General features: G+C 42.8%; 1 protein-coding gene across 3 annotated transcripts in view; it reads left to right on the forward strand.

Annotated features, from left to right (window-relative positions):
* UBE2H (ubiquitin conjugating enzyme E2 H) overlaps window positions 1–14,844 on the forward strand; it is a 71,969-nt gene that overhangs the window by 28,278 nt on the left and 28,847 nt on the right. For all 3 annotated transcript variants that reach the window (XR_005223828.2, XM_037889412.2, XM_037889413.2), the window contains exons 2-3: window positions 5,215–5,291; window positions 6,146–6,220. Coding sequence is in view for 2 of the 3 variants with exons in the window: in XM_037889412.2 (XP_037745340.1) it covers window positions 5,215–5,291; window positions 6,146–6,220 (152 nt within the window). In the remaining variant the exon portion in view is untranslated. The remainder of the gene's footprint in view (window positions 1–5,214; window positions 5,292–6,145; window positions 6,221–14,844) is intronic.

Raw genomic sequence — 14,844 nt, forward strand, 5'->3', positions numbered from 1 at the left:
GGCTGGCCTTTCACAGTGCTTGTCACTTGTAATGCTTTTTGCAAATGAAAAGTACCATATAAACACTAATCTCATCTGAAAGTATCCTCCGTTGTTAAATATGGAGACTTATGCCTTAAATAGCTGAGGGGTCCTATTGATCTCTTTAAAAAGTAAGCTGAGTGGTATGTTCATTGTAGTCCTCCCAAATGTAAACACCTGTCATCCGTCCAGCTGTCTTCCACTGGGACAACAGCAGTTGCACAAAGGTTCTTGAAAATATATGTAAGGAATGGCGGGGTGGGGGTGATCCTTAAAGTTCCAACAGTAATGAGGTGGACTGCCAGGGAGAGACTGGAACTCCAAAACTGAATTCAGACTTTTGCTAGTTTGAGATGTTTCAGCATTCCGAATGTATTGTCTCTTCAGGCCAGGAACTGTCTTTGACTGTACAGCACCCTGAACAATAGAACCTTGATCTTGATTCGAAGTCTGTGTTACTGTAATGCTATCACACACCTCTCTCTCTGTGTATAATTAAAAAAACCAAAAACAAAAAAACCCTCAGTTGGCCCTGGCACTTATGTCATGCTCTGACTCACGGTACAGGAGTTTGTAACCAGTTGCAACAAAAATCCCCTCCCTGTTTCCCTCTTTAGCAATCTCTTCATAGCTGATATTTCTAAATGAGGTTTATTTTCCAGATTGTCAATTAAACTTTTTCAACACTTCAAATTGTTAAAATTCTCAAGTATCTCAGACAAGGATAATTATCTTCAGGACTTAGCCTCCTCTTCACTTTTCTCAGTCTTGAACTAAAACTTTTGAGCCTCTTATCCATTACAAACAAACCTGAACTGCATCTAGGCTTTTGGTACTTTCTGCTGGGCATGGCTACACTGGAAACTTCAAAGTGCTGTCGCGGGAACGCTCCTGCAGCAGCGCTGCGAATGTGGTCACAAGCGAGCGCTGGGGGAGAGCTCTCCCAGCACTCCTGGTAATCCACCTCCACAAGGGGATTAGCTCCCAGTGCGCGGCTCCCAGCTCTTGGAGCTTGTCTACACTAGCACTTTAAAGCGCTCAGACTTGCTGTGCTCAGGGGGGTGATTTTTCACACCCCTGAGCTAGCAAGTTAGAGCGCTATAAAATGTAAGTGTAGATAAGCCTGCTGACTTTTTACTAACTGAATATGACAAAGTAAAATTCTTATCTTTAGATAAAGACCCTGAAACCAGCAAGGGCAAAAAGATCTCTGCGGCTAGTGGAAACAAAATAAACTCACGTCTCGAACAGTTTTCATTTTTAAGCCTTGTAGGATGTCTGATGTGTTACAAGTTAGGTACTTAGTGAAATAGGAGACTCATGATGCTTCCTTTGCAGATCCCCATTGTAGGAGTTGTGTGCCCTGCTATGCAGGCCAAGAAAACACTTCAAAGTAGTATAACCCTTAGTCAATATTCTGGAACAAAGAATATAAAAAGCCTCTAATCATTTCTTATTTCTCTTTCTGGTGCTCTGAGCTCTCTCCCTGGGTCTGACTATTGTTAGGATTTGGCAAGTTTTAGCTGTATAGAGACTAAATCAATGTTGGTTCTTTTTTCAGAGTAGCAGCCGTGTTTAGTCTGTATCCGCAAAAAGAACAGGAGTACTTGTGGCACCTTAGAGACTAACAAATTTATTAGAGCATAAGCTTTTGTGGGCTACAGCCCACTTCATCGGATGCATAGAATGGAACATATATATATACACACATATGCATACAGATAAGTTGGAAGTTACCATACAAACTGTGAGAGGCTAACTTGTCTGTACAAATGGACATGGAGCAGGAAATTAGGTCTAAGAGTTGGTGGGTTTGCCCCATAAACTGTCCACTTTCAGACAAGAGTCCTCCATGGTCAATGGTGTGGAGAATATGAATAAGAAAGTGTTATTTATCCTCCACATAACACAACCACCAGGGGTCACCCAATGAAATTAATAGGCAGCAGGTTTAAAACAAACAAAAGGAAGTACTTCTTCACACAGTGCACAGCAACCTGTGGAACTCATTGCCAGGGGATGTTGTAAAGGTCAGAACTATAATGGGGCTCAAAAAAGAATGACACGTTCATGGAGAATAGGTCCATCAATGGCTATTAGCCAAGATGATCAGGGACACAACCCCATGCTCTGGGTATCCATAGCCTCCCACTGTCAGAAGCTGGGAGTGGACAACAGGGGTTGGATCACTCAGTAATTGCCTGTTCTGATTGTTCCCTCTGAAGCACCTGGGATTGGCCACTGAGAGAAGACAGGATTCTGGGCTATTGAGACCAGTGGTCTGACACAGTATGGCTATTTTTATGTTCTTATGTGCTTGAAAAATTGGCACTCAACAGGATTGCTTTCTGTGCAGATTTTATACCCAATGTCTGATGAAAATGTAGTTGGACTCAAGGTCTGTTTACAGAGTAAGCCTTGAGTACTCCTGGGCGCTCTGCTGAAAGATGTCACAGGTTTGATTCAAAGTATATGGCATCACAAGACTGTAAGAAATCCTTGAATTAATGTCTTAGATCCTTCACTGACAGATATGAGGACATATTTAGATTTGTCTTGAGATGGATCCAAAGTCATAGGATCCTATTTCTGCAGGTTGAGCTGTTCAGTCTTTGAGAGGCTAAAACATTCCTTCAGTGGCTCTGAAAATGAGGCAACATAGGCAGGCATGCTGAGGATCCGGCAGCAGGAACTACTCCCCAGCAGGTTGGTTCTGATTGTGCCTTGGCACAGATGGACTCCTTGGGATCCTACAGGTCCCAAAAGTGGCAGGATGTTCTTGAATCTGAGGCAACCATTCGCTTGTTGGAGCCTTTGGAACTGTCTTCTCATTTAAGATTTGGTTTTAAGGCCATGGAAAGATGTCTGAAAGCAAATAATTAGGTCAGAGTCTGAATTCTTCACTCATCAGATCTGATGTTTTAGCTATAGTTGAATTTTCTCTGGAACGATTGATCACCCCTTAGGGACACAGTCCTGTCTGGTACAGTATCTTGTGGTCCTTCTCAACATGATTTATGTTTTGTTCTGTATGTGAATAGATTTCTCCTTAGTGATGCTACACTTGGGGGGATTTTGAGTTATGGCTCCACTTTGACAGTGTAGTAAGATCGACAGTTGTCCCTTAATATGAATTCTTGTTAGCTTGCTATCAGAACTTTTCATGCCAGCCTTTCTGAGCTGGTGAGACAGCAATATTAGCTATCCAAAGTGATAATCTTCCTGCTACTTTATCACAGGAGCCATTACAGGGCTCGGCCTATGTTTACCACTCTGACTTTTCAGGTGCCATCTGAAAACAATGTTTCCCTCCTGCCCTAACAGTCCTTTAAAGATTTTGACTTAACACTTCCGGTTACAAGATCAACTTTTAATAGAATATTTTTGATGCTGAGGGAGACTGTTCCGAAGTAAATAGACTTCACAGCGTGTGGTCTGGTGGATAGAGCAGTGAGCTGGGAGCTTGGGAAGTCCCTAGTTCTAGTTCTCTTTGTCACTCAGTAGCTGTTGGTAAGTTTTCTAACTTGATTTGAACCCATCAATAAAATGGGTTTACTTATGTCACCGGGATGTATGGAGGATTTTTTGCACAGTGCCTTGAAGATGAAAAGGTGCCAGCATAAATATTTATGTTTTAGCATACTGTTGAGTAGAGAACTTTCCTGTGTATTGGTGGTGCTGGGAGCTCTAGGAGGACAGCCTGGAGCATCTCACTTGTGAAAATGGAAATTCTCTCTGTCATGCATTCCTTTTAGTCTGAAGGAATGTTTTGACTCTTATAGTGCTTAGCTCCTCTCATCAGAGGCTTTCAAAGAGCTTTGCAATGGTGGTTCCCCATTTGTAAAATAGGGGATATACTTAAGGTACGTAAGTAACTGAAGTTCATATGGGAGTAGAAGTTGGGTTCCCTTACTGTTAATTCTCCTGATGCCTCCCTCATAACTCATGTATTAAAATTAGTGATTAAAAGCAATTGCTGTTGGGTCATATTCATGATCCATTAACACTGCTTTATATTGGAATACTTCAGCAAACTAGGAGACTGAAACATCACTGTTAATTGTTTTAACTTGTTACTGAATCCAAAGCTTTTTGCCTTTCAGTGCTGTATTCCCTTCTCCACAAAGCACTGGCTGCTTTGATTTTTTGTAAGTTAATGTAACTTAATGTTTAAAAATAGTTCTCTTTTAGTGTTGTACCAGCACATCATAATCGGCCCCTCTACCATCTCTCTAGAGACCTCTAGGTTTTTTTGGCATTGCAAATCAAATTAATATTAGATTGCCATAATTTGCATTCTTTCAGTGGGAGGCCATCTGACAGAATTAAAGGCAGCCAAATAGAATTGAACACACCAGGACTTGCCATTGTCATGGAAGAGACATGGGAAAAATTCTGCTTAAAAGTATAAACAGTTAATACCAACTTAGAAACTAAAATGTGATTGGCAAGAAAAGTTGCACTCTTCCTGTTTAGTGGATGTTGCCCCAATGCATTTGAGGGGAAGAGGGTTGTCTTTAAACCAGGCCCTCACCCCATCAAGGATGGTGCTCCTGTGGTTCAGTGACTTCAGTGTGAGCAAGTGCAATCAAGGTTTCAGCTACCATTGTTTCTAAATTTTAATTCCCCTGCTCAGCTGCATACCAGTCACTAAGGTGGTGCCAACAAAGAGTTCAGTTTTTAATGAAAGCATAGATTCTTGAGGAAACAGATAGCAATGGTCCGTCCCTCTCCTCCCCAACTCAGAGAGAGCTTCCTGGAGTTTTCAAGTTCTGAACACTGTTCCCACCGCAACGTTAAAGAGAAATTAAAGGAAGGCTACTTTGTTCTACTTAACATGGATTGAGGAGTGGAGGCAGGGAACTCCCTTTAACATTTGTGGAAGTAATGTCCGTTAATAATTGGATTATTCAGATATATTTCAAGGATATTAAATTTCATGTCTGTAAAGATCAGTGGTTCTCAACCTACTTACCATTGTGGGCCGCATCCCATACTACCTGCATGGCCCTGAGGATGTCACCTGGGCCGCAGCTGTGTCCTGATTGGGCCGTGAGTTGAGAACCACTGGTAAAGATATTCTGAATATTAAGTTTTAGACTGTTCAGTGTGCCAGGTTTCCAGTAAGGATCATGACTCTGAGTTACCATGTTGTCATCTAGACTTAACATTTTCCTTTACTTAATACATCAGTATTGAGAGCAAACATGAAGTCACAATCCTAGGAGGACTCAATGAATTTGTAGTGAAGTTTTATGGACCACAAGGAAGTAAGTATATGTCCTGTGCCTCATTATGATGCCTTTTTTATAGTTAAAACATTTCATGATGGTTTTAGGAAAAACAGAAGCAAATGGCCAAGTACTACATCAGTTGTCCATATGTAGTAACTGGGAGCACCCAGAAAATCTGGAAACTGCAAGTTGGAGCAAGGGGTCAAGGGATGCCATTGCACTTAGGTTGCATCTTGACCACAACCTGTCCGATTTCTCCCAGCTGACAATAGGGGAAGATGGGGGTGAGAGCAGAATTTCAAACCTTAATATTGGGTGAACATCATCCTCTCTCATAGCTGAATGACGGGTTGGTAGTTTTGAGTGATGTGCAAAGCCACAGCATTATCTTAAAATAGAGCTTAAATTTCAAAGGTCTTGAGTGGAACCACTCGTGGGGTTTGGCACCTTGGAAAATCTGGCCTGTCAGTTGAATTTTATAAAGTGCTTGTAAACAAGATTGAAGGCCAAGATAGATTTTTTTTTTCCAAAAGAATTCGCTCTCTTGCTGGATCTCTGTGTCTTAAATTAGTAATGCCTCTCAGGGTAAGTAGATTATTCTAACTTTTGTGGTCTGAATAAGGCTCTGGGCACTTTGTGCTGAAAACTAATGTAGTATCAGTTAAAATCAGAGCCCCAGTATAGACCAGTGCCCTTCACATCTTAGGGGAATGGCCATTACTATAGGGCTTTCTATCTGTGCTCTGTGTCAAAGAAAGGAGGTTTGACACGAGGGCTTATTCTAAATGGTAATTATTTTTCCAGGTCTTTTTTTACTTAATGCCATTGTGCTTTTCTTCTAGGCAGAGTTCTGCAGTATGTCTAACACCTGCATTTTTCTCTGATTGCAGCACCATATGAAGGTGGAGTGTGGAAAGTTAGAGTGGACCTTCCTGATAAATACCCTTTCAAATCCCCATCTATAGGTAACCATCATCACTTGCAACCTAAATCTATCTTGTTGCTCATGTAATAGAGAGAACTACTATTTTATAGCATTTTCACAAATTAAGAGATACTAGCAATTGCTGTAATTTTTCACTGATTTTTATGTAGAGACTTTACTGAAGTCAGAGACCTTCTGCAGGTTTCTGATAACCTTAATGTTAAAGCATAATATTAACATTAAAGTATAGAAGGATGGTCTTGTACTTAAATTACTGGACTGGGATTCAGGAAGTCTGGATTCAGTCCCTGACTGAGCTACAGACTTTCCTGTGACATTGGGCAAGTTACCATCTCAGTTCCCCATCTGTAAAAATGGGGATACTTTCCTATCCCACAGGATTGTAAAGATAAATTAATTAATGTTTGAGAAGCTCAGATGCTTACAGTGCATGCAGTGGGGTGCGCTCACAGGTATGTAGATAGCATTATTCATTAATGTGCCCTATGGTCTGTGTGCTCTTTTATGCTATAATGTGCATTCTTGGATTGACCTCAGATTCAGAAGTAGGCTGTTGGTGACCTTCTTTCCAGGAGCATGATTTGGAGGCCTGAAATGCAGAAGCTGAAGCCTGGTTTTACTAATCACCTTGGATTTACTAATAACAGTGTTCTTGTAGTACATGAAACAATGTAGGTCTCTGTTGCTGCTATGATCAGAATAGCAGCAACGCTATAAAATTGGGTCGTGCCCATTTGGCTGAAGTAGTGATTATCCTTGTTCACGTTGAACAAATCAATATCTTGGTAAGGCAAAGTTTTTATTTTAGGGCATGTCCATTATGTCTTTCAGTCTTGAATAGCAGTGATCTAATTTCAGTATTTTTAAACTTCTCCAGTAGTTTGAATATGATGAATAAAAAATAGCTTATATTGTTTGAAAAACTGAATCAAATACAGCGACATGATTAGGTTTCAACATCCCTTTCTTGGATTATGAAATAGGTGCTGCTAACTCATGGAGTGACAGGGTAGTTGCCCGTTGAAAGGGCAGACTTGTAGTTCAATCCACTGAAGTATTTTGAGGAGTCTTCCATCTAAAGAACTGAGAACAGCTTGAGGAAAATTGATATGGAAACTTGACAAAGTGGGTTGGAGTAGATGGGTCCCTTCCAATCCCAACATGCTGATATGAAGACAGTGGGTATTTGCTGATTACTTAATACTCTTACATGGAGACTGTTTTATTTAGAATCTTTGCCTCTTGCGTGCAAACTAATCTTTCTGGTCCTTCATATTAAGTATGCCCGTTGTGTATAGACAGTGTCATCATTCCCCGTCTTGTATCTTTCTTACTTTTATATAAAAATTCTTATATGCACGTCTAATCTGAATAACCACATGATCTTATGCTACCACTGTTGGCCTTCCTCTCACTGTCTGCCTGTAACACTGACAGACCCTGGTTGTCAGCAGGTGGGATCGAACCTGGGATCTCTGAAGCTTAGTGTATGAATCTCTACTGCATGAGCTAAAAGCCACATGGCTCCTAGCCAAGGCTGTGGCAGATTGATCAATCTCTAGATCAGTGGTTCTCAACCTATTTACCATTGTGGGCCACATATGTAGCTCTGTGTTATATGGACTGCATTCACACAGTATATATGCTACCTGTACATCTTCAAAAAATAAGGTTTACTATTATATGACAGCAATATGATTCAAATCAATACAATACCTTTCATTTCAACACTGGCAAATGTCTATCAAGAGCTTTTTAAATTAGCAAAATAAGTCAAAACATTAACTCTTCAAATTAACTTACTGTAAGGGTGGCATGGCATGATGTTTGCTATCCTCACTTCAGCGCTGTGGTTGGGCTGAGTGCCCAGAGAGTGCAGCTGTGGAGCCTGCGGGGAGCCCTGGCCAGGGCTGGGTACCCCCCAGACAGGGAATGCCCCCCCATCACCCAACTCCCCTGGGATTGTTCCCTCAGCATCCAGACCCCGCCCCCCGGCCCCAACACTGGGCTGGTATACATGGCTTCCCTGCAGAGACAGGGTGCCCTGTCCAGTACAGAATGGCTCTCCCAGGGATAGCCCCCTCCAGCATTTAGTTCCCCATCCAGGGACTGCACCCCAGCATCTTCCAGCCCCCTCCCCCAAGGACTGCCCCTAGCACTCAACCCCCGCGTCCAGGGATTGTGCCCCAGTATCTAGCCCTCCATCCAGGGACTGCCACCAGTCCCCGCACCTAATTTGTCCCCCATGCACCACCTTCCCCATGCCCACTGGTCTCACCTCAATTGCAGGTAGGATGACCAGATGTCCCGATTTTATAGGGACAGTCCCAATATTTGGGGCTTTCGCTTATATGGGTGCCTGTTACCCCCACCCCATCCTGATTTTTCACACTTGCTATCTGATCAGCCTAATTGCAGGTAGCTCAGTTGCCCTGCCTGCCTGCCACGGCAGTTCTAGTGCTGGGGAGCCTGCTCAAGCCAGGGTCACTCGACCTGTGGGATGGGGCTGTGCTGAGCATCCTGGCCTCCAGCTGGGCCCAATCCTGCTGGCCAGGAGGAGGGGGATGAGGCTGAGCCCGATCCTGTGCCACCCCATTTTTTCAACCAGCTCTGTGCCTAGCTTTGTGCCCAGACCATATCAGTTTGCAGACTATAAGTACAGGGCATTGCCATGCCAGCAATCTTAGATGTGAGTGAGAGGCTGCCCTAGACAAATTGCAGTAAGTGCACAACCTCTGCCTATCTTATTTAATTTAACACATTGGTAAAAAGTTTAATTCCAAAGTGTAATTCTACTCTGAAAACTCACTCAATGGATCTGCTCCTTGCGTGTATTGGAGTCACGCTGCTGATTTAGCTGCAGAAATAAGTTTTGCTCCCATAAGCCCTGTAGAACCTACACGTCTAAAAGTAAGCCAGATTCTGTTCCTTGTACATCAGTTGTTTGCTAGGTTCCAGTCAATTACACTGAGGATAGTGACATTGCACTGGTGGCGTTGAGGACAACATTTCTCCTGGACAGCCTTTAGTACTGGTCGTGCTGTGAAAGGTAGAAAACAACCTGGCATCAGAGACTGAAGTAGACTGAGTTAGCAGAGCTGACCATTAGAGAGAACATCTTTTTGCTTCCAAATCGAACATGTTTGATTGTAAGTTCATTGTTCATTGTCTTGATGAGTTTCTCAGTACCCCATTCGTACCTCACCAGATACCCTCTTGCACTCATTCTATGCGTCACAAATACCCACTTGTGGCTGCGAAAGCTCCTCCTCCCCCTTTGAAGTGTCTGCTGCTCTGGGGTCCATCCTCTCCTCTTCTTGAGAGAAGGCTGCTAGCAGCCCAGGTTACCAGCTGGGTGGAGTGGCATTGAGCTGAGTCTCCAGGCTGAATAAATCATAGAATTGTAGGGCTGAAAGGGACCTTGACAGATCAACTAGTCAGGTCCCCTACACTGAGGCAGGACTAAGTATTATCTAGACCATCCTGATAGGTGTCTAATCAGCTCTTAAATACGTCCAGTGTTGGAGATTCAACAGCCTCCCTAGGTAATTGAGGAATGCTGAGATAGCTCTGTTTGGTTTAGTCCAGGGGTCTCATACATGTGGGCCGCATACGGATCGCGGAGCTATTTGCTGTGGCCTGCCAAGCTCCCTGTGTCTCCTCCCCACCCCCACGGTTATTTCCCCCCCCAGTTATTTCCTGTGGCTGCCAGGCTCCCCTCCCCCACCATCCCCCCAGCTTGCTGTGTCCCCCCTCCTCTACCTACCTCCAGGCGCTTCCCGCTGCCAAACAGTTGTTTGGCAGCACTTAGCTGTTTCCAAGAGGGAGGGGGGAGGAGCGGGGAACCGGGTGCTTGGGGGAGGAGCGGGGAACCGGGTGCTCGGGGGAGGAGGTGGAGAAGAGGCGGGGCAGGGGTTGGAATAGGGGCAGGGAGGGGGTGGAGTTGGGGTGGGGACTTTGGAGAAGGGTTTGGAATGGGGGTGGGAAGGGGTAAGAAGGGGCAGGGCAGGGCCTCACAGAAGGGGTGGAGTGGGGGCGGGGCCAGGGCAGCCTGAGGGGCAGTGTCAGTGATGTGGCCCTCGGGCCAATGTATGTCTTCATGCTGCCCTCCTGGTAATTTGAGTTTGAGATCCCTGGTTTAGTCTCAGACCTGGCACAGTGAGCTGAATTCCTATCAGCTGCTCAGCACAGGAACTTCTGGGAGGAGGGAGCTTCAGCTGGGAATGGAGTTGGGCAGTCACGGTCAGGGGGAGAGTACAGAAGATACTAGTATCCAGAGGAGGCAATAAGGCAGCTGCAACAGGGAGGAGGTTTGTGTTTTCTTTGGGTTACATTTCTGCCACCTTTTATTCCTGCACCTCAGTCTGGCTTATAGGCCAGAGCCAGAGCTGAGTAAACTTTTGGCCCTTCTCTCCAGGGACAACAAGATTTCAATATAATGTTCTTGTGGAGAGAGGGAGAAAGTACTTAAGTCATTCTCTAGTAACCAGTCTAACTGATGCAGGAGTGATGGAAGCTTTGGGGGAGCTGTGTCCAGTCATCTTCAACGAGAAGCTGTGCCAGATTGGAAGGAGGCTTGTGAGTAAGAGTCAGAGGAAACACAGCAGTAATCTATGACCGGGTTGTGTGCTGTTCAGCCAATGGTAGTCTCTTCAGTTCCCATGAGGCAAGAGGTTGAAGACACTATTTGCTCTACCCCAAGCCTGGGATCACTACAATTCGGGGAAATGAATGAATATGGTTTAACTGGCAAGATTCTTCTCTGGTTTGGTCTAACTAGTTTACTGATCTGTAACAAAAGGAGAAAAGGCAAGATAATTTCAGTGTGATGGAGATTCCTATAAACAGATAACATGACTGTCTGTCACTGCACTCACTAGAGCACTAGGGATATGGATTACACTACGCCAGTTGCATGCAGAAGGCAGTGTAAATTGTCTGTGTAAATCAGTGGATCATATAAAATAGAACCAGTTCCCTTTTCTCCTTAATAAATTATATCTTTTATGTTGAAACTTTAAAACGAGTGCTCTTTTTGCAGCTTTCCCTGTTTCTCTCAAGTGCTCTGGAAGAACTTGGGTATATAGTCCATTCAAGTTTTAGAAACCGTTAATGTGAACTGGAATGTAACACTTTTTTCCAACAAAGTAGCATAGTGGCTTGGGGAAGTGTATTGAGTGTTCCAAGGTGCTCTTGATGAAGTGTTTAGTCTTTCCTGTGCTTAAAGTGGACTCCCAATTGTCAGTTTCCAACCTTTTAGAAACCAACTTTTATTCCAATATGGCACAGAGTAAGGTACACAAGAATTTGACCCACCACACTATTGGGAGCTTCAACATATTCTCCTTAGAGAAGTGTAACTAAAATAACTTTGTTCAGTTTGTTTAAACAGGGGTTGGGCCGGGTTAGTACCCAGAAGGTGAACCTCAATGGAAAATCCAGCTGCTTCAAGAAGTGGTATAGATAATTCATATGTTGCTCTTCTTGGTTTAATATTAAACCAGTGCTCCAGGCAAGTATTAGTGACTTTGTGCTGCTGGAGAATCTTTCAGAATAGATTTAAAACTGAAATCCTGTCTGCTTGTCTTTGAAGATTATATGGCACATCTTGCAGGAGAAATATTAGCCCTGGTGTGGTGCCTGCTTTCCAGTTTTGGTCATTTTTCCTTATGTAACTGAATGTGTGTAAGGAATTACTTCCTTTTCTACTCAGCTTTGTAATATTGTTGTGCTGTGTTAAATAATTCCTCACCCCAGAGGTGGCACTCTCCCAAGTGCTTCCCATTTATAGTTTATAAAGCATCCAGGGCTCTTCCTGCATGAAAGGAGCAATAGAAATGGGAGTTCTCATCACTAATGCATTTGCAGTTTTCATTATCTTGGACTGTGGGTACCTGCCACCTACTTCTGACTATGCATATTCATGTTATCTTTGTGCCTGTCATATAACTCACTGAAGCTACCAGGCCGAAAATAGTCTTGATGCAAGATCTGATTTTTCTTTCAAAGCAAGTGCATTTTTATCAAACTGGCATTTCCTTTTAGAATGCATGCATATAAGCCCAACATCCTTGTGTCCGGCTGTGACTCTGAACTTGAGGCTTCAAGTGTGGGGACAAACAGAGCAAATTTACACACTGCCACTAAAATCCTGGCTCTTGAGTGTTAAACTGAATCCACCCAATTCAGACAACTCTAAAACTTTATTTTTTAAGAAGTAGCTGATTTTGCCAAAATTTGTATAGTTGGCTTTTGAAATTGGTTTAAGCTGCTTTTAATTGTGCCCTTGGCAGTTGTTTTCATTGTTCCATCCCCTTCACATTTATTAAAAAACCAAGCTCGGTCAGACTTAGAAGTTGGTTCCTTCTCTTTCTCCAGTGGGTGATCTGTTTTGAGTTGTTTACTGTTTCAAATACTCTGGCCTTTCATTTTTTCCTTTAGGATTTGATATCTTCAGGAGAACATGCTTTTTAGCTTCTTCCTGTTTTTAAAAGGAGAATTGAGAAATGTTCTTTTAAATGTACTGTTTCAATATTCCAAATCATGAGAATACTTGGTGTAAATGTAAAAATAAAAGTAATTATCTGTTCATAAAATTCCAAAGGCTGAGATTAGGATTTAATGGGTCTCTGTCCTTGATGCCACAAACACCTAAACCCAAGACAAGTATTTCCTGCCCTACTCAGATGTTAAGTGATGTTGCCAATGGCTTGTAGAAGAAATGGAAACCTAGGACCCTGAACTCCTGCTTTGGCATCTAAAAGCTTCTGTGTATTGCTGCGTATTTGCTTCCTTACTACTATCTTTTCTCTGCAGTGTTTTGGCTATAAGTGCACACAATATTCCAAAATATCACAATTATATCTCAAAATAACTTCCATATATTCATATATCAAGTCCTTGTTTCTCCTCCAGTTCTGTGGCTAGTCTAATTTAGCCACACTATCTTGCATTTATATAGCACCTTTCATCCCAAAGTAAACTACCTGCTATATATAGGGATCAGTGTAGGCACTTCTGGTGTGAAACATGGTAGCTACTTAATAGTACTTGGCAACACTATACAAGATCACCAGATATCTCCTAGGCTGTGCTCAATTTTTATTTTTCATTGCAAGTTCTATTTTTACTTCCATCTCCTAACTGGATTGCCTTACAATTTGGTACTTAAAATTTCGTAAGTCACTTATCACCGCTGATCATTATGAATTTGCTCTTGCACATGTATATCAGTTCTTATTATAACCTATAAGAAACTTGAAAATGCCCATTCCTCCAAATAAGCTATGCTCTGTATAGAGGGAAGGATGAAACACCAGAAGGCAATATGTATCCACTCCTCCATTCTGTTCCCTTGACACGTACTGAACACTCGATACAGCTTCTCTGCCACAGTCAGGGAATGGTGGAAACAGGCTGACAAAATGTAGAAGCTGCTTTCAGCATGACTTTGGCACAGATTCACAATGTCTCTTGTACCAGTCACTGAAGCCTGTGTCATGTGACAGTTTACCTAAGCAAAAAGGTGAATTGACTGTTGGAACAATTCCCAGTGTGGCAGTTCTGCAGGTTTTGCTAGATTTTCTAGAATTTGCTCTTTAACCTTGATTTTAGTTAAACTGGTGAATAGTGTCCTCCTAGTTAGGAAAGGGATTATCTAATGATTAACCCAAGACTAGGAGTCCTGAGATCCCAGCTCTGCCACTGTTTTGATGTGACTAAAGACAAGTCATTTAACCTCTCTGGCTGAGTTTCCCCATCTATTTATACATCAGAGCTTGTAGGTATAATGTTGCAGAAGTATCGAAGATACTGTATTAAAAATGCTACAGATGTGAAAAGTACTATAATAAAAATAGCTGTGGGACAGTTTACATTACTTGTGATGTTTGCAATGTAAACTGTCCCAAGCTGTTTTGTTAGTGATTTGGTGTTATAAAGCACATTTCACACTTAGCTTAAAATGCTTAGCGGTAAACAAACAGCCCAATCCTGTACTAAAATAGGTTCTGTGGTCCAGAGCTGGAGTACCAGGTTCCAGGATCTCTACCGTTGTGTAATGAATGCCTCTGTGTTAAGGTGGTGCAGTGCATACAGCACTATTTGTCTGATATTACCAGTTAACATGCTGAATAATCTCTTAACCTGAGACTCCTTAAAAGAACCTTTATCCGTAACTTTTATTGGCAAGGGGAAGAGGTTACCTAATGCAGAGCTGTGCACAAGGTAGTAATCCTCCATCCACTGTGAGGTGCGTAGTTATCCCCACTTTACAGTCAGGGAAACTGACATAGATAAAATGACTTGCCTGAGTCCACAGAGAGTCTGTGCTGAGCAGGGATTAGAATTGAGGTCTTGGCTTCTGCCCTGTGCTTGGTCCCCTCTAGATCACACTACACTGTTTTTAAGAGCTCTTCTGGAGGATGGCACCTATAAACACTGGTATACTTCCTTCCCATTCTTTGTGTCTGTATTTCATATGAAGCTAACTCCATCATTATTTGTGTTGTGATAGCGTCCACAACCCCGTTGTGCTAGGCGCTGTACAAACGCAGCACAGAAAGATGGTCCCTATCCCCAGGAGCTTACACTCCTAAGTATAAGACAAGATGACAGATACAGACGACAGATGGGGGAATACAA

This window comes from Chelonia mydas, chromosome 1, assembly GCF_015237465.2.
Source record: "Chelonia mydas isolate rCheMyd1 chromosome 1, rCheMyd1.pri.v2, whole genome shotgun sequence".
NCBI classification, from domain to species: domain Eukaryota; kingdom Metazoa; phylum Chordata; order Testudines; family Cheloniidae; genus Chelonia; species Chelonia mydas.